Here is a 20,040-nt window from a genome sequence, read left to right on the forward strand (position 1 = left end):
GACACTAAGCAGCGCGGTACAGATGGACCCAGCCAACATGCCGGATGGGCCGCTGAGCATTGGCATCACTTACTCTTCACCGATGAGTGTCGCATATGCCTTCAACCAGACAATCATCGGAGACGTGTTTGGAGGCAACTCAGTCAGGCTGAATGCTTTACAAGGTGAAGGCCTCACACACGGCCAACCGATTCAGCTCAAATTTGACAGGTCGCTTGTGTACAACCTAAAACGAAGAACTCACAAATATTTTCGGTCAACACCCCCGCAATTTTGAGAAAATCGCCCCTAAAGGTTATGACTAGCAATCGACTCAAAATTGGCGGGATCGATAGATAATTGTAAATAGAGCAGTTTTCATCATTAGGGGAGGGGACTGCCAAGGGGGACGTTACCATGAGAAAAAGATTGAATAATCAACGAAAGGATAACGTTCTACGAGTCGGGGCGTGGAATGTCAGAAGCTTGAACGTGGTAGGGAAACTAGAAAATCTGAAAAGGGAAATGCAAAGGCTCAATCTAGATTTAGTACGAGTCAGTGAAGTAAGGTGGAAGGAAGACAAGGATTTCTGGTCAGATGAGTATCGGATAATATCAACAGCAGCAGAAAATGGTATAACAGGTGTAGGATTCGTTATGAATAGGAAGGTAGGGCAGAGGGTGTGTTACTGTGAACAGTTCAGTGACCGGGTTGTTCTAATCAGAATCGACAGCAGACCAACACCGACAACGATAGTTCAGGTATACATGCCGACGTCGCAAGCTCAAGATGCACAGATAGAGAAAGTGTATGAGGATACTGAAAGGGTAATGCAGTATGTAAAGGGGAACGAAAATCTAATAGTCATAGGCGACTGGAATGCAGTTGTAGGGGAAGGAGTAGAAGAAAAGGTTACAGGAGAATATGGGCTTGGGACAAGGAATGAAAGAGGAGAAAGACTAATTGAGTTCTGTAACAAGATTCAGCTAGTAATAGCGAATACCCTGTTCAAGAATCAGAAGAGGAGGAGGTATACTTGGAAAAGGCCGGGAGATACGGGAAGATTTTAATTAGATTACATCATGGTCAGACAGAGATTCCGAAACCAGATACTGGACTGTAAGGCGTACCCAGGAGCAGATATAGACTCAGATCACAATATAGTAGTGTTGAAGAGTAGGCTGAAGTTCAAGACATTAGTCAGGAAGAGTCAATACGCAAAGAAGTGGGATACGGAAGTACTAAGGAATGACGAGATACGTTTGAAGTTCTCTAACGCTACAGATACAGCAATAAGGAATAGCGCAGTAGGGAGTACAGTTGAAGAGGAATGGACATCTCTAAAAAGGGCCATCACAGAATCTGGGAAGGAAAACATAGGTACAAAGAAGGTAGCTGCGAAGAAACCATGGGTAACAGAAGAAATATTTCAGTTGATTGATGAAAGGAGGAAGTACAAACATGTTTCGGAAAAATCAGGAATACGGAAATACAAGTCGCTGAGGAATGAAATGAATAGGAAGTGCAGGGAAGCTAAGACGAAATGGCTGCAGGAAAAATGTGAAGGCATCGAAAAACATATGATTGTCGGACTCAGCATACAGGAAAGTCAAAACAACCTTCGGTGACATTAAAAACAACGGTGGTAACATTAAGAGTGCAACGAGAATTCCACTGTTAAATGCAGAGGAGAGAGCAGATAGGTGGAAAGAATACATTGAAAGCCTCTATGATGGTGAAGATTTGTCTGATGTGATAGAAGAAGAAACAGGAGTCGATTTAGAAGAGATAGGGGATCCAGTATTAGAATCGGAATTTAAAAGAGCTTTGGAGGACTTATGGTGAAATAAGGCAGAAGGGATAGGTAACATTCCATCAGAATTTCTAAAATCATTGGGGGAAGTGGCAACAAAACGACTATTTACGTTGGTGCGTAGAATATATGAGTCTGGCGATATACCATCTGACTTTCGGAAAAGCATCATCCACACAATTCCGAAGACGGCAAGAGCTGACAAGTGCGAGAATTATCGCACAATCAGCTTAACAGTTCATGCATCGAAGCTGCTTACAAGAATAATATACAGAAGAATGGAAAAGAAAATTGAGAATGCGCTAGGTGACGATCAATTTGGCTTTAGGAAAAGTAAAGGGACGAGAGAGGCAATTCTGACGTTACGGTTAGGAATGGAAGCAAGGCTAAAGAAAAATCAAGACACTTTCATAGGATTTGTCGAACTGGAAAAAGCGTTCGACAATATAAAATGGTGCAAGCTGTTCGAGATTCTGAAAAAAGTAGGGGTAAGCTATAGGGAGAGACGGGTCATATACAATATGTACAACAACCAAGAGGGAATAATAAGAGTGGACGATCAAGAACGAAGTGCTCGTATTAAGAAGGGTGTAAGACAAGGCTGTAGCCTTTCGCCCCTACTCTTCAATCTGTACATCGAAGAAGCAATGATGGAAATAAAAGAAAGGTTCAGGAGTGGAACTAAAATACAAGGTGAAAGGATATCAATGATACGATTCGCTGATGACATTGCTATCCTGAGTGAAAGTGAAGAAGAATTAAATGATCTGCTGAACGGAATGAACAGTCTAATGAGTACACTGTATGGTTTGAGAGTAAATCGGAGAAATACGAAGGTAATGAGAAGTAGTAGAAATGAGAACAGCGAGAAACTTAACATCAGGATTGATGGTCACGAAGTCAATGAAGTTAAGGAATTCTGCTACCTAGGCAGTAAAATAACCAATGACGGACGGAGCAAGGACATCGAAAGCAGACTTGCTATGGCAAAAAAGGCATTTCTGGCCAAGAGAAGTCTACTAATATCAAATACCGGCCTTAATTTGAGGAAGAAATTTCTGAGGATGTATGTCTGGAGTACAGCATTGTATGGTAGTGAAAAATGGACAGTGGGAAAACCGGAACAGAAGAGAATCGAAGCATTTTAGATGTGGTGCTATAGACGAATGTTGAAAATTATGTGGACTGATAAGGTAAGGAATGAGGAGGTTCTACGCAGAATCGGAGAGGAAAGGAATATGTAGAAAACACTGATAAGGAGAAGGGACAGGATGATAGGACATCTGCTAAGACATGAGGGAATGACTTCCATGGTACTAGAGGGACCTGTAGAGGGCAAAAGCTGTAGAGGGAGGCAGAGATTGGAATACGTCAAGCAAATAATTGAAGACGTAGGTTGCAAGTGCTACTCTGAGATGAAGAGGTTAGCACAAGAGAGGAATTCGTGGCGGGCCGCATCAAACCAGTCAGTAGACTGATGACACACACAAAAAAAAAAGTATAGGGGCCGAAAATGCATACTTATCCAGAAATCGAAGTAGAAACTTTTACAACTGCCGCTTCTGTACCCACATGATAAACGCTTTTTGCCGACAGCACCAATAGCGCAACGGCCAAGGTAACTGGTTGGGACTCGGAGAACCCGGGTTCGAATCTAGAAGAAACCTAGCGGATGTTGTTCTTTTAGTTTGTATTTTTCCATATCTCAATTAATAGGGATAGGAGGGTTAATGAGGTAAGTATTATTATCATTCCTTATTGATTTACTTACCTTATTAACCTTCCTATCCCTATCAATTGAAATATGGAAAAATACAAACGAAAAGAATAACATCCACTACGTTCCTTTGAGATTCGAACCCGGGTTTTCCGATTCCCAGTCAATTATCTTGGTCACTGTGCTATCGGCGCTGTCGGTGAAAGGCGTTTACCGTGTGGGTACAGAAGCGGCAGTTGTAAAAGTTTCTTTCAATTATCTATCGATCCCTTCAATTTTGAGTCGATTGCTCGTCGTAACATTTAAGGGTGATTTTCTCAAAATTACGGGGGTATTGACGCAAAATATCTGAGAGTCCTTCATTTTAGGTTGTACACAAGCGACCTGCCAAATTTGAGCCGAATCGGTTGGCCGCATCTGAGGCCTTCCCTTTGTTAGACACATTGTCCAGCGAATGCAGCAAGGTGGAGGTTCCCTGCTGTTTTGGAGTGGCATTATGTGGGGCCGACGTACGCCGCTGGTGGTTATGGAACGCGCCGTAACGGCAGTACGATACGTGAATGCCATCCTCCGACCGGTAATGCAACCATGTCGGCAGCATGTTTGCGAGGCATTCGTCTTAATGTACGACAATTCGCATCCCATCGTTCGCATCTTGTGAATGACTTCCTTCAGGATAACGACAGCGCTCGACTAGAGTCACCAGCATGTTCTCCAGACATGAACCCTATTGCACATGCCTGGGATGGATTGAAAAGCGCTTTTTATGGACGACGTGACCCACCAACCACTCTGCGGGATCTACGCCGAATCGCCGTTGAGGAATGGGACAATCTGGACCAACAGTGCCTTGATGAACTTGTGGATAGTATGCCACGACGAGTACAAGCATGAATCAATGCAAGAGGACGTGTTACTGGGTATTAGAGGTACCGGAGTGTACAGCAATGTGGACTACCACCTCTGAAGGTCTTACCGTATGATGTACAAAATGCAATGTGTGGTTTTCATGAGCAATAGAAAGGGTGGAAATGATGTTTATGTTGATCTCTATTCCAATTTTCTGTACAGTATCCGGAACTCTCAGAACCGAGGTGATGCAAAACGCTTTTTGATGTAAAGTATTCTGAATAGGAACCCACGTCCGGTTCGTACCGGGTCCGTTCGACGACGGTTTCAGTTCAGATGTGTAAGGCGTCCACGTCTGCTGAGGGAAAGAGAAAAGTCTCAGAGTTGGCTTTTCTGGTATGCGCTTGGGTAGACAAGATGATGCGCGATACGTCAGATGGTCACCTGACGTCGCTCAACGTCCGCCTTGCTACGAGACCTGTTAATTCCTGTGCGTCTTCCATGCAACGAATGTGGTTCGGTACAATTTTTCGGAATACACAGACATGCTCGTTGTGTACCGCGAAGCTCGAGGCAACGAAATAGCTGCCTAGTCGTCTGCATCACGAACATCTGGTGCAACGCAGCACGCAATCGCACAAACGTTTTGTGCAAGTTATACAACGGCTCCGAAAAACATATCTCCATGGTGAGGAAACAGGACTGTGGTGCTCCACGGCAACGCCGCACGCCCGAATCTAAAGAAGCATAGCACTGAAGAGAACCCGTCAACGAGTACTCGAACAATTGCGGGTGCAGTGGGTGTTAGTCACATTATCGTCTGGGGCGTTCAGCGTGAGCAACAGTTACATCCGTACCACTTACAAAAGGTTTCACGCTATTCGTCCAGTCGATTCTCCACAACGCGTTGCCTACTGCACGTTGTTCCTGCACCGCTGCATCGACACATCCTTGCTTCCACGTCGATTTCTGTTCACAGATGACTGTCAGTTCACTATGGACTGTGTTCTAAATTTGCGAAACAGCCGTGTCTAGGCAGACGAAAACTCTCGTGCCCCACACTTTCAGGGATTTCAGCACCGGTTTGATATTGACGTGTGGACGGTCATACCTCCTTCCACTCAAGCTTACTGGTCCTCCGTACTTGATCTTCCTGCAAAATGTATTGAACCCGCTCTTGGAAGCTGTGCCACTGAAAGCAAGTCAAGAAATTGGTTTCAGCGTGATGGAGCACGATCTCACTTCTCACGTGCGTTTCGGAGACACGTCAAGACGGATAGTTAAGGTGGTCCAAACGCGTGGCCCCCGCTATCGCCAGGTATAACTTCTAATGACTATTTCTTATGGAGTCGTACGCAAAGGTTAATTGACCAAACTTCTGTAGAGGCAGAGGAAGATGTGCTGGCAGGAATTCTCGCCGCTGCACTAGAAACTGAGGAGATACTATGTAGGATATAGTGTGTGTACCAGAACGTGCTTCGTAGGTACGACGTCTCTAACAACATTGGTGGTTGTCACATCTTGCTGCTGTTGTAATGTATCATTACTGTTCTGTTCGTACAGTATAGTGGATTCTTTTTTATTTCTGAATAATACAAACAAGTAATGCTTAAATGTTAATATAAAAAATATACTTAAGTGATAAATGGGTGTTTCGTTATGTTTCCTTTAGAATTGTTATCTAATAACTGTAGGCCCTACTGCGTCATACCCAATTTAATTCATCCAGCAGAAGTGGATAAGTAACACATCTGAAATGAAACTGTCGTAGAACGGAAACGACATGTTTCCGGACATGTGCTCCTGTATAACGTCGCGATCTGTCTTGGCGGCGCTTCAAAAAGTAAAGTGTCTATGCATGCGACAAAAAGTGCAGGGCTCAGTAGTTCATGCTACGTGTAAGATGTGTTACTAGTGCCACATTCGCACCAAATTTCACCAAAATTCTCCCCAACACCACCATAACACGAAGGGAAGGCTCCCGTCACATCATCCTCTTACCCACACGTCACCCCTTCTCTTGACACCTCTGTGATGCAGGTCAGAACAGAGACGTCCAGCGTTGAAATCATGCAGATTTCTTATAGGTGGCTGAAGAAAACATTTCAGACTCACTGCCGCTCAGAATCGACTCGAGAGGTGGCGTAAATGGCATCAACGGAATCGTCCTTTGCCTTGGGGCGTTAATTTAAACTCATTTCACGGTCGAAAACGACTTTTGAGTTGCGACGTGTAACACAACGATGTTCTTGATGACCTGGTACAGGTAGTACAACCACCAGCGATCATTCAAAACAGTTAAACGAAATCCACGATTACAAAGGAAGATTTTAGGTATCTTTGAACCATATTTAACTCTTCTGCTTCATAATGGGGGAAAATGACAGGTTTTCAAAAATTACCCTTTAATTATTTTGCGTTATGTATTATACGAGGTGGAATCCAAAATTTTCGGGACTGGTGCTGCCATCTGGAAAGTAGGAGTAGAAGATCTTTGCACCGCTAGCTGGTGAGAGCTGCATATCTGATGAATCAGTGTGCGGAGTGGCATTCAGCAGGACGTGTTGCATGTCCACAGTGATTTCCGTAATACTCCGTGTTTGGTGTGTGGCGATTTTACCATGGATCCGCGAACAGAACAGCACGTGTGTATCTGTGCGAATCTCGGCAAAGGGCTACGCAGACCCTTGCAATGATTCAGAAAATGTTTGGGGGACAGAGCATGAGCCGTAAGTGTGTGTTTGAGTAGCATGTTCGGTTCGGGGCCGGCCGTACAGACGTCGAAGGTGATGCTCACACTGGAAGGCCCGTTACCCTCACAACGCCAGACATAGTTTCCAAACTTCAACAAGTGGTTCGTGCGGATCGACGTCGAACCATTCAAGACCTTGCGGATGGAGTGGCTATTGGTTATGGGACATGTCAACGAATGTTGACTGATGAATTGGATATGCATCGTGTCGCCGCAAAATTTTGCCAAGGATCTTGACTGCCGATCAGAAGACACAGCGTGTTGAAGTGTACACGGACCTTCGTCAGGCCACATCTGATGATCCGACCTCCTTGTCAAGGGTTATCACCGGCAGCGTGAGCTGGATTTACGGTTATGACCCAAAGCAACAATCGTCCCAGTGGAAGAGCCTGGGCTCTCCAAGACCCAAAAAAGCGAGACAGGTGAAGAGCATGATCATCGTTTTCTTTGATATCAAGGGAATTGTACACAATGAATTCGTCCCACCCAACCAAACAGTGAATTCCTCGTACTACTGTGACGTTTAGAGAGTACCTCGTGATAACGTGCTGCAGCGACGGCCCGAATTTTGACGTCAAGGGAACTGGCTGCTGCATCACGACAACGCGCCCTGTCACACGTCCTTGCTCACCAGTGCCTTTTTGGCGAAAATCAACATGAAGGTTGTACCCTACCCACCGTATTCGCCAGATATGGCACCTTGCGACTTCGCGCTATTCCCAAAACTGAAACTCAAGTACAAAGGCCGTCGATTGGACACTATAGAGAGATGGTGATAAACACCCTCATAGAACAGGACTTCCAGAAAACGTTTCACCAGTGGCAGAAGCGCTGGGACCGGTGTGTACCTTCGGATGGGAACTTCTTCGAGGGTGATGGTGACCAGTAGTCCATAGGTAAGTTTTTCAACAGATGGCAGCACCAGTCCCAAAAATTTTGTATAGCACCTCGTATCTGAAGGAAGAACGGATAAAATGCAAGGAGTGCCAAGTTGTCTGTAACTTGAACAGAAACCAGATGCGGTTTTAAGACTCGAAGGACGTGAAAGGAAACATGTTGTAGAGATGGCAGTGAGTCAGAGTCGTAGCCCAACGCATGTTATGCAGTATGTACATTGGGCAACTAGAAAAGGAAACCAAGGAAATATTTGGAAAGGGATTTAATGTTAAGGGAGAACGAATAAAAGCTTTGAAGTTTGCCGAGATTACAGTTCAGTGATACATGGCAAAAGAAATGGGAGGCCATTGAATAGAATAGATAGTGTCTTGAAAAGAGGCTACAAGATATTGACAAAAGTCAAACAATGGTAATGGAATGTAGTAAAATTAAATTAGGCGGTGCTGAGCATAGAAATTGGCTTCTTCTTCTTCTTCTTCTGTTCGATGTTTGGAACTGAACCAGTTCATCTTCAGTTTCCAAAGTCATTGCATTCTGAGTCTTCCTACGTCTCCTTCGACTATTGGATGTTAAGGCATGGCCTGACGTGGAATTCTCTTTACACTCTCTCTTTGTATTTGATATTAACATGAAGTTTTATTTTCTTCACTCTTTTCATTAATGTTACAAAAATCTAATTGATTCCATCCTCATTTATTATATGATCTTATGTGGTAAAACTTTTCGTTTATGCTGGTTGCAGTTTATTTTTATCAGGTTTTTAGGGGACCACGAATCATTTCTATATAGCAATACAGATGTAGCCACAGTTTTATAAACTTTTGAATCTGCTTTAAAATGTTTTATTTATGATTCAGTATATACACTGATATTTTTAATCTTATTTTCTATATTCTCGTTCCTAACATCACATAAAAAAATTAAGTTGTAGAATTGCTCTAATGTTACATTAACTGTTATCATTTTTGTGTGGATGGGGTATTTAACATGAAGGATATATAATGGTTACATTCCTTTCCCCCTACATGTTGTAGTCTATACACTACTTTCAGTAGCTCATCTTCAGTTCCTTCCAGAATTGTTACATCATGTGCATCCAAAATGATATTAACATATTCATTTCAATTTGTGTGTTTACCTAGATTTACTTCCTGTCTCCAATTCTTGATAAAATAATTTATGTATCTATTAAATAAGGTTGGTTACAGATTACAGTCTTTCTTAGATCCGTTAATGGTAGTGAGACAAGTAGGTTGGAAATGACAAACCACAAGTTTTAGATCAGTTTTAGTATTTCGGAAGATGATGGCTGAAGTACAGAAGACATCAAATGCGGATCAGAAACAGTAAGAAAAGAGTTTATGAAAAAGAGGAATCTGTCAACAATTAATAGAAATTTAAGTGTTAAGAAGTATTCTCTGAAAGCATTTGTTAGAAGTTTAACCTTGTAAGGAAGTACAGACAAGAAGAGAATGGAAGCTTCTGAAATGTTGTGTTACAAAATAATAACTAATGATGAGGCAATAAATCGAGTTGGCGAGAAAAGAGCAATATGACACAACTTGACTATAATCAGGGATCAGTTGGTAGGACACATCCTGAGGTATCAAGGAATAGTTTGGTAGTGGAGGGAACTGTGTGTGTGTGTGTGGGGGGGGGGGGGGGGTGGAGGGTATAGACAGCATGTATGTGATGTCCAGACAGAGGACTTCGATGTTCTGGATCATCTGAAGTTGGTTCAGTTTGGTTGACTTTAGGCCATCAGTTTTTTGCCAAGGATGCTGTGACACACACACACACACACACACACACACACACACACACACACACACACACACACAGACACACACACACAATATGTCCAGGATCTTCGAAACCTCCAGATCAATTTCATTCAAATTTTCACGTGAATAGCAGTGTTCATGAATATCAGCACTGGGAAGTTCATAACCTCCTAGCTCCTACTCAACTAGAGTTGTTTGTTGGTCCACCTCTGTTATATAAGCTGCACTATATGACAGGCATGTTGTGTGGTAATAGTATCAGCATACCTTAGCGACTTGCTTTTGCAGGGAAGCCTGCATATCAGGTGCAAGAAACGTTTCTGCAGTCCTCAACACATGGGCTGCCCTGCCCAACAGGTGTGTTGTGAGATAAACACTGGGCTGCTTTGTCTATCTGTTTTGCAGGGGTTACATCTGCGGATGGGCACAGCATGGAGAAGTTTGAGAAAGATATGGTGGAGGGATGGACAGAGAGAGAAGGTAGTGGGGGATGACAGACACACACCCACCCACCCACACACACACACACACACACACACACACACACACACACACAGAGAGGGAGAGAGAGAGAGAGGTGTAGGGAAGGATGGACAGAGAGAGGGGGAGGAGGGAGGAGGGATGGGCAGAGAGAAGGATGAGGAGATATGTGTAGTATGTGTGTGGGACAAGTAAAATTGAAGCCACGAGGAAAAGATTAGCAAATAAATGAATGAAAGTCCACATATGCTGAGTAGCAGGCTAATCCAGGACGAAATGGATGCCCCAAATGTTAGAACGGTGTGTCCATTTTTTCTGTTACTCACCAAACTGTGACTTCAGCGTTTCAGTGCGACAGGGTCTGTGCATGGACGCTTATGTTGCGAACAGTTGTGTGACACTCACCTTCCTGTCCTGGCAGGTCTGCCTGGCTGTCTGCCACGAGACCTGCGGGTAGCTGACGAACAGGTAGCACGAGCTGTTGAACACCTGCAGCCGCTCGTCTGCGCACTCTACCGCGGCTGCAACAGCAAACAAACAAACAGACTCACTGACAAGTAGGGGAAAAACCCGAGTGGCACACGTCACTCACAGCGCCAACTCAGATATTTCGTGCTTCCCATTTAGTAGTGCTTTAACATCCAGATTCATGACACACAAATTTTATCCGTATTATCAACGAAGTTTAAAGCCTCATTGAATTTGGGTTACATCGAAATCTGTATCCTGAATATGGCCTGAATTGAAATACCTTCTAATGTACACTACTGGTCATTAAAATTGCTTTACCAAGAAAAAATGCAGATGATAAACGGGTATTCATGGGACAAATATACTATACTAGAACTGACATGTGATTACATTTTCACGCAATTTGGGTGCATAGATCCTGAGAAACCAGTACCCAGAACAACCACCTCTGCCCGTAATAACGGCCTTGATACACCTGGGCATTAAGTCAATCAGAGCTTGGATGGCGTATACAGGTACAGCTGCCAATGCAGCTTCAACACGATACCACACTTCATGAAGAGTAGTGACTGGCGTATTGCGTCGAGCCAGTTGCTCGACCACCATTGACCAGACGTTTTCAATTGGTGAGAGATCTGGAGAATGTGCTGGCCAGGGCAGCAGTCGAACATTTTCTGTATCCAGTAAGGCCCGTACAGGAACTGCAACATGAGGTCGTACATTATACTGCTGAAATGTAGGGTTTCGCAGGGATCGAATGAAGCGTAGAGCCACAGGTCGTAACGCATCTGAAATGCAACGTCCACTGTTCAAAGTGCCGTCAATGCGAACAAGAGGTGACCGAGACGTGTAACCAATGGCACTCCATACCATCACGCCGGGTGATACGCCAGTATGGCGATAACGAATACACGCTTCCAATGTGCGTTCACCGCGATGTCGCCAAACACGGATGCGACCATCATGATGCTGTAAACAGAACCTGGATTCATCCGAAAAAATGACGTTTTGCCATTCGTGCACCCAGGTTCGTCGTTGAGTACACCATCGCAGGCGCTCCTGTCTGTGATGCAGCATCAAGGGTAACCGCAGCCATGTCTCAGAGTAGATAGTCCATGCTGCTGCAAACGATACGATACGATACGATAAACCGCAATCGCGATAGGCTACAATCCGACCTTTATCAAAGTCGGAAACGTGATGGTACGCATTTCTCCTCCTTACACGAGGCATCACAACAACGTTTCACCAGGCAAAGTCGGTCAACTCCTGTTTGTGTGTGAGAAATCGGTTGGAAACTTTCCTCATGTCAGCACGTTGCAGGTCTCGTCACCGGCGCGAACCTTGTGTGAATGCTCTGAAAAACTAATCATTTGCACATCACAGCATCTTCTTCCGGTCGGTTAAATTTCGCGTCTGTAGCACGTCACCTTCGTGGTGTAGCAATTTGAATGGCCAGTAGGCTATATTAAATTTAGACTGACGAACTCATGTAGTAACGCTATCTGACTGCGCTGTTACGGAAATATGACAAAAGAACAGAAGTAACTTACTTCGCATGAAGTAATAATAGTGAGCATAAGTAAATAGTTAACAGAATTGCGTGCAGCTGCTAAACTGCGGTAAACATTCACGTGAATGTTGTCTTAGCAACTGGGTTTGTACCTACGTTCTATGTATAGGGTACGCTTGGCTCAGTCTGTTAGCATAACATTCCTGTTCTGAAACCTGGAAATGTAAGGCGTAAAGCAACAATCACGCTTTATTTTAAGTAATGAACAGCCCGCTCCCTTAACAACTGCAGCGACTGACTTAGCTTCACTTCTCTTAAATCATGCAGAAAAAGATGAAGCGTTTTGCTCAATCCAATTACTCAAATACATAATAATGATCGCAGTGATAATTCGGGAAAATTACTGGCTTTACTGAAGACAAAATTCACATCGCAAGGAATAACTTAAGAGCATATTACGCGGAATTGCTTGTTGCTGACTGCGAAGTATAACTTGGCCGGAAAGACATCAGAATTTGAAACTCACAATAAGAGATCACAAGTGAGTATTAAAATGTTTGAGTAGGAAAATGTATAATTGCATTTAAAGTATGATTAAATGGTTCAAATGGCTCTGAGCACCATGGGACTTAACATCTGAGGTCATCAGTCCCCTAGAACCTAGAACTACTTAAACCTAACTAACCTAAGGACATCACACACATCCATGCCCGAGGCAGGTTTCGAATCTGCGACCGTAGTGGTCGCGCGGTTTCAGACTGAAGCGCCTAGAACCGCTCGGCCGGCAAAGTATGATTAAGTCAAGGCACACACATAGCATACGTGTACGTAGCACGGGGTACAAACAACCACAACACGTGAAGCGTTACAATAAAAGAAGATCTATACATGTCAGAAAATACTGAAACAAGTTCATTCAATGAGAATATGACAACTTTAAGTGCTCTGATATTCGAGTGAATTAACGGAAACAATTCTGTACCGTTCTTTGCTATTCACCCACTTTACAAAACTACGAGCGCATCATATCGACATTGAAATCACTCACTAAAGTTCTGAAAATACTGCGAATATCACCACTCCAAGTCTTGCAGTACGAACCAGAAAAATGGCACACAGTAATTTTAATACGTCTGCGAGTTAACAGCAGACTCTGACTTCAACTGTAATCAAATCTTAAACACGTATAAAGAATTTTACCACACCTGCCTATCTCAAGACGCAGCGCCCAACTAAACTGGACACCACACAACTCTCGGTTCGTTCTTTCAAACACGCCTTTCTCTACCCGGACACGTGCGGCGCTTGTTTCTCACTGGCTTGCGGATATCGGAACCTCAAGGAGTTTGCTCCTGCCATTTGCTGAACGTATCAAAGAAAATTGTGCTTCCAGAGACCGACAGCTCGGTACAGAATATGCCTTTGAAGACCATCTAAAAACAAGCGAAATAAATTCTTTATTTAAAGTTCTGAATGTGAAAGGCAACTTTCAAAATAAAGGAATCTTCAAGCAAGTAAAGAAAAATGAATTTCATTGAAGCGTACAGTAGAAAAGTTCGTAATTATTTCGAATTACGACAGGCGTGGGAAATGCACTGACTGGCCAACTGTTGTGTGAGAGCAGTGAATATGAACATTGTCAGTCGGTTGCTGAATGCTATTCAGTGCATTTCTCTTCGTACAGTCGAGGTAGAAATGAGTTCCTAACGCCACACATCGAAATCGGCGGCGATCTGACTCACAGAAGACCATCGATCACCCCTTATAGTTTTATAGAGGTGACGTGGCGTCCGTTTGCCAAACACTTGTAATGCTGTGCGGCATTTCACTCGTGTGGAAACGTTGTCTCTTCCCTGCTGAAGATGCACTCTGGACGCTGTTTACGGTAGAAGCCCGAATTATTATGTAATCTACGATATGCTATGACCCATGTGTCTTGCACCGATTATCAACCCACATTCAAAATCGATTAAGTCGTGACATGTTGCCATTCTTGTGCTGGCACATATCGATACCTCTCCACAGGCGTCCTGATGTTGGCAACGCCGATCGCGGTCGTGCAGGGTCTGGCGGAGCCAATGGTGTGCGCCCATTGAGCCACGTTTGTAGTGGCTCCATACCGTCTGTACCACGAGCGCCCTCTGCCACTGCGATATAAGAAGGCCAGCGGCAGCCACACAGCCCCTCCCAGGTTCTATAAAGCCCTCCAAATCCTCGAACCTGATGCACTCCACCTCCACCTACCGTCCCCCATGTCCATCCTCTATGACCTCATCCTCTTCCCCCATCTTCTCCAACACATCTGCACCATGTATATTGTCCGCCGCCTCGATCCCCCTCACCCCCTGGTGTCACCCTTCCTCTCTACTCCCAGTCTATTGCTGTGACTTTACCATTGTGTCCCACCCTCTCTCCATCTCCACACCCTCCACCTCCTTTCCCAACGCAACTTCTAGCATCTAGCCCTCCTGGATGATGAGCTTCGCCCTGACGTCTACCCTTCCTACCAACTCTAACCCCAACTTCCTCCTGCCTCCTCCTCAGGGCTCCCTCTACTCCCCCTCCATTTTCCTGAGTGGCTTTCCCCTCCTACGACCCCTCCCTCTCCTCTGCTCCCCTTGAGTCTCTCTGCACTCCCTCCTGCCTTGTCTTCCCTCTTCATCTCCCACCCCACCTGTCTCCTGCCTCTTGGTGCACCTGCTGACACCCCTACTCTTTAGATCCCGCCCCCTCCGCTGCTCCCCTCCTTTTCCATCCTCTCAGGCCTCTCCCTCGGCATGTCCCACCTGGCAGTTTTATTCTTCATCGCGTGTGCTCCAAGTGGGTTTAAAGTGTGTTATTCTGGAGTGTTTTTAATACTGTGGCCAACTTTTGACCTGCACATGTGACTTCAGTGTCTTTTTTGTGCTCTACGAATCGCCAATTGCGTTTTTTAACTTTCTGACGACTTTTTTAATTGTACCCCCATGAACATCTCCATGTCAGTGTATTTTTACATCCATTATCTCCCCTTACTCTGTTTTATGTCCCCCCTTTTTATCGCCTTTATATGTAACATTTTCTTCTTGTATTAGCTGTCATGTCACTTGGCTGAAGAGTGGCGGGTTGCGCCACTGACAGCCCCTCCCCTGCCCATATGGGACAGGGGAATGAAACTATAATAGAGAAAAAAAAAGAGAACCACACAGCCCACTCACACTCGGAGCCACTTAGCTTCGTGACATCACATGGACGCCACCTAGTCATGGCTCTGACACTATCAAATGGTTCAAATGGCTCTGAGCACTATGGGACTCAACTGCTGTGGTCATCAGTCCCCTAGAACTTAGAACTACTTAAACCTACCTAACCTAAGGACATCACACACATCCATGCCCGAGGCAGGATTCGAACCTGCGACCGTAGCAGCAGCGCGGCTCCGGACTGGAGCGCCTAGAACCGCATGGCCACCGCGGCCAACTCTGACACTATCGGTGTGCTTTAGTTCAGAAAAGCCTGATCCTTGTTGCTGTTGTAGGAGCTGGTCTCTATTTCTTGCCACAGTATTTATATAATGAGTCTTTGTACACTAGGGGAAACACGAGTTGATTCATGTTAACTGAATCTTCCGTCAGTTCTTGGTAGAACAACATTATAATAAATGAAAAGCGCTAGTTTGCTTTTGTTCTACAGTATTACTTTTATTCCAGAATGAGATTTTCACTCTACAGCGGAGTGTGCACTGATATGAAACTTCCTGGCAGATTAAAGCTGTGCGCCCGACCGAGACTCGAACTCGGGAACTTTGCCTTTCGTGGGCAAGTGCTCTACCATCTGAGCTACCGAAGCACGACTCACGCCCAGTCCTCACAGCTTTATTTCTGCCAGTATCTCGTCTCCTACCTTCCAAAGTTTCATATCAGTTCACACTCCACTGCAGAGTGAAAATCTCATTCTGGAAACATCCCCCAGGCTGTGGCTAAGCCATGTCTCCGCAATACCCTTTCTTTCAGGAATGCTAGTTCTGCAAGGTTCGCAGGAGAGCTTCTGTAAAGTTTGGAAGGTAGGAGACGAGATACTGGCAGAAATAAAGCTGTGAGGACCGGGCGTGAGTAGTGCTTTGGTAGCTCAGATGGTAGAGCACTTGCCCGCAAAAGGCAAAGGTCCCGAGTTCTAGTCTCGGTCGGGCAAACAGTTTTAATCTGCCAGGAAGTTTCATTACATTTGCTGACTATTGTTGCCAAAGAAGTTACAATGTTTGTAAGCGGTGTTGGAAAAGAAGTTACACGTCTAGATTGAAACAGAAACGTACAGTAAATAACATCTTTGACGGTGAGGTACTAATGCTATGTAGAAAGTAAAAAGTTGTATAAAATAAATAAATAAATAAATATAAACAGAGTAAACAGGAAAAAACCTTAACGCAAAACTGTAACAGCAAGCCTACATGCCAGTTTACATTAATAAATAAAACCAATTAAATAAAACAAAATTAGTAGCCTTGAACTAGTGCTTTTTACTTTGCATTACTACCACACTCTTTAAGACGTTATTTACTGTACCGGATCCCCCGTCGGAGGTTCGAGTCCTCCCTCGGGCATGTGTGTGTTGTCCTAGTATAAGTTAATTTAAGTTAGATGAAGTAGTGTGTAAGACTAGGAACCGATGATTTCAACAGTCTGGTCCCATAAGATTCCACCACAATTTCCAATTTCCATTTACTGTACGTTTCTGTTTCAATCTAGATTTGTAACTTCTTTTCCAATACCGTTTACAAACATTGTAACTTATTTGGCAACAATAGTTAGTAAATATGATGATAGTAATTTCTCTCGAAAGAACAGGTAGCATTGATGACCGTGCAGCTTCTCTAGAATAAATGATGATTAATTGTCACCCTCTGCTGCCGACAGGTGTTGTTGATATACCTCGAACTCTTACGGGCACCGTCACCTTGGTATGCGCGAGTAATGAAAGGATGGGCAAATATCTTTTAGCAACATTACGTATGTAGATTGTGGACAGTTGTGAATGTGGGTTTCACGGGCAGCGTGCACGGGATAAGTCCCTGCAGTAGCGCTATTCATCTGTGTCCTCGGTGGCTCAGATGGATAGAACGTCCGCCATGTAAGCAGGAGATCCCGGGTTCGAGTCCCGGTCGGGGCACACATTTTCAGCTGTCCCCATCGAGGTATATCAACAACACCTGTCGGCAGCTGAGGATTTCAATTAATTATCAAACAGTCAGAAAATGTATGAAGATGGCCCTGTAAGCCGAAAACTGGTCAACACAATAAAAGTAATACTGTAGAACAAAAGCAAACTACCGTTTTTCGTTTATTACAAGTTAATTCAATATTCTGTCTACTGTGTTATCTTGTTCGCTAATCATTTCTGCTCCTGTCCGTCATTCTTGCGACGATAGTTGCCACATAACTCCGTAGGCCACCTCTCCTTACTGTTGTGTACGAAGTCGTAGACAACAATTCTCACTACTCACTTGTCTGTAACAGCCTGCTCAGATACTGTGGCTACACTCTCATCATTCGCCTGCGTGTTGTAACGTGCCAAAATTTACGTGGCGTTTGTCACCGGAAAACGAAACATCTGTCGCCCAACCTTATTCACCGATCAAACAGTAGGGGATAACAACAAAAACATGAATTAAAGGTTCTTGTAATTTCTTTGAGACTCTTTGATGTAAATTATTGTACAAAATTGTTGTAGATGAAGGCAGAGAGAAAGATCCCGCGAGATGTTTGTGTAGAGGGTATCCAGCTATGGTGTAACTTGTTGGTGGCAAAGAGTACACGGGTTGTGCAAAAATGTGGGAATACCGCGAAAAATGGATGCCTGAGTATAACTGCTAATGTCAACCAAGCCTGCAGGTTGCGCTGTCACATTTGACAGCGAAAGACACCTGTGCAGTGCCCTCGATACGTTGCAAGTGTGAGTCGTGGTAAGTACAGTGTTTTGTGTGTGCACTACGTCGCAGCTGAGTAAATTCGTACGTGAGCTAATTGTTGGTTTTCGTACAGTCTTCCTTAACCAAAGGAGGCGAAATGCTTGGTGTTTCAATAGGCGCCGTATTTAAGACCCATACGGCATACAGGGATAGCAGAAAAACATCATCCGCTAAGTCACAACGTTTTGGAAAGTGTACGTTGAAAATGGTTCAAATGGCTCTGAGCGCTATGGGACTCAACTGCTGAGGTCATTAGTCCCCTAGAACTTAGTTAAACCTAACTAACCTAAGGACATCACAAACATCCATGCCCGAGGCAGGATTCGAACCTGCGACCGTAGCGTTCTTGCGGTTCCAGACTGCAGCGCCTTTAACCGCACGGCCACTTCGGCCGGCAAAGTGTACGTTGAGCGATGATGACAGACCTCTCTGAAGAGGACTGTGACGAAAAATGAGAGCACAACAGCTGCAAAAGTCACTGCAGAGTTGAAAGTTGCACTCGTGAACCCTGTCAGGAACGATGCAACACGAATGAGTCTCAATAAGCAGGGAATTGCAGGGTGGGCTGGAACTGCAAAAGCCCTCACCAATTATGCAAATGCCCATAGCAAGAAAATATGATGCCGAAGTCACAAAATCTGGACTTTGGAACAATGGAAGAAAGTCATTTGGTCTGATAGTTTCACATTTCTTCCAACTTATGGCAGAGTTTACTTCCCAAGAGTGAAACATAGCGTGGATTCGGTGGTGATTTAGACAACTGTATCGTAGGAATCTACGGGCCCCTTGGTTGCCGTGCAACGCCGCGTTATTGCTCAGGATTGCGTGACCACTTTGGCTTATCAGTTTCATTCCTTGGTACAATGTTTGTTCCCCAACGATGATTCTGTGTTCCAGACGACAGGGCCCCTGTTAACACAGCTCACAGCTCGCATCGACCCCGACTGACTTTGGGACCACGAGGATCTATGGTCACCTCTCCCCTCGTCCGCCCCAGTAGCTGAGTGGTCAGCGTGACAGACTGTCAATCCTAAGGGCCCGGGTTCGATTCCCGGCTGGGTCGGAAATTTTCTCCGCTCAGGGACTGGGTGTTGTGTTGTCCTAATCATCATCATTTCATCCTCATCGACGCGCAGGTCGCCGAAGTGGCGTCAAATTGAAAGACCTGCACCAGGCGAACGGTCTACCCGACGGGAGGCCCTAGCCACACGACATTTCCATTTACCTCTCCCCTCGCCAGCTCGGTCACCCGACTTCAGTAATATCGAGGCTTTGTGGTCTACTTTGGAGAGAAGAGTGCGTCATGCCGAGCTGTTTCCATCGTCGTTTGCTGAAATTGTCTGTGTTTTGCAGGAAGAATGATATAAGATTCCCTTTAAAACCATACAGGAACTGTAGTTGTCCATTCCTAGAGGACTGGAAGCTCTTATAGGTGCGAACAGGTTTCCTATGAGGCATGTTACTGTTGATATTTTTATCCAATCCCTGTATACAACGAGCCACAGCCGACCGCTGAAACATGCTTTGACGGTCATCGGACACAATGAATTGTTTGCTAAAATGCACATTTTTTTATAACAATTCGAACGTAACTTTGTTGGTGTGTGTAGAATAATATTTGGAATGGTAGAAGTTCCGATTAGTTACGGCGTGTAGTAGTGGCCCAGCGCAGAATCATTTCGAGTGAGAGTGGTTGCTGTTTCATCGTATGATCGATATTTTGAGTTGCTTTAACTAATGGTGTGACACTCAAGATCAGATTTGTTGTTGCAGCAGGCACAATGTCATTGCTACTGGAAGGTTTGAGCTGTTAGCAAGGCATATTACCCCTTAACATAAC

General features: G+C 44.5%; 1 protein-coding gene across 1 annotated transcript in view; it reads right to left on the reverse strand.

Annotated features, from left to right (window-relative positions):
• The window catches only part of LOC124788539, a 573,870-nt gene that overhangs the window by 322,942 nt on the left and 230,888 nt on the right, over positions 1 to 20,040 (reverse strand). Inside the window, exon 8 of the mRNA XM_047255809.1 lies at positions 10,678 to 10,784. Coding sequence (XP_047111765.1) covers positions 10,678 to 10,784 — 107 coding nt within the window. The remainder of the gene's footprint in view (positions 1 to 10,677; positions 10,785 to 20,040) is intronic.

Source organism: Schistocerca piceifrons, chromosome 3 (genome assembly GCF_021461385.2).
Source record: "Schistocerca piceifrons isolate TAMUIC-IGC-003096 chromosome 3, iqSchPice1.1, whole genome shotgun sequence".
Classification (NCBI taxonomy): domain Eukaryota; kingdom Metazoa; phylum Arthropoda; class Insecta; order Orthoptera; family Acrididae; genus Schistocerca; species Schistocerca piceifrons.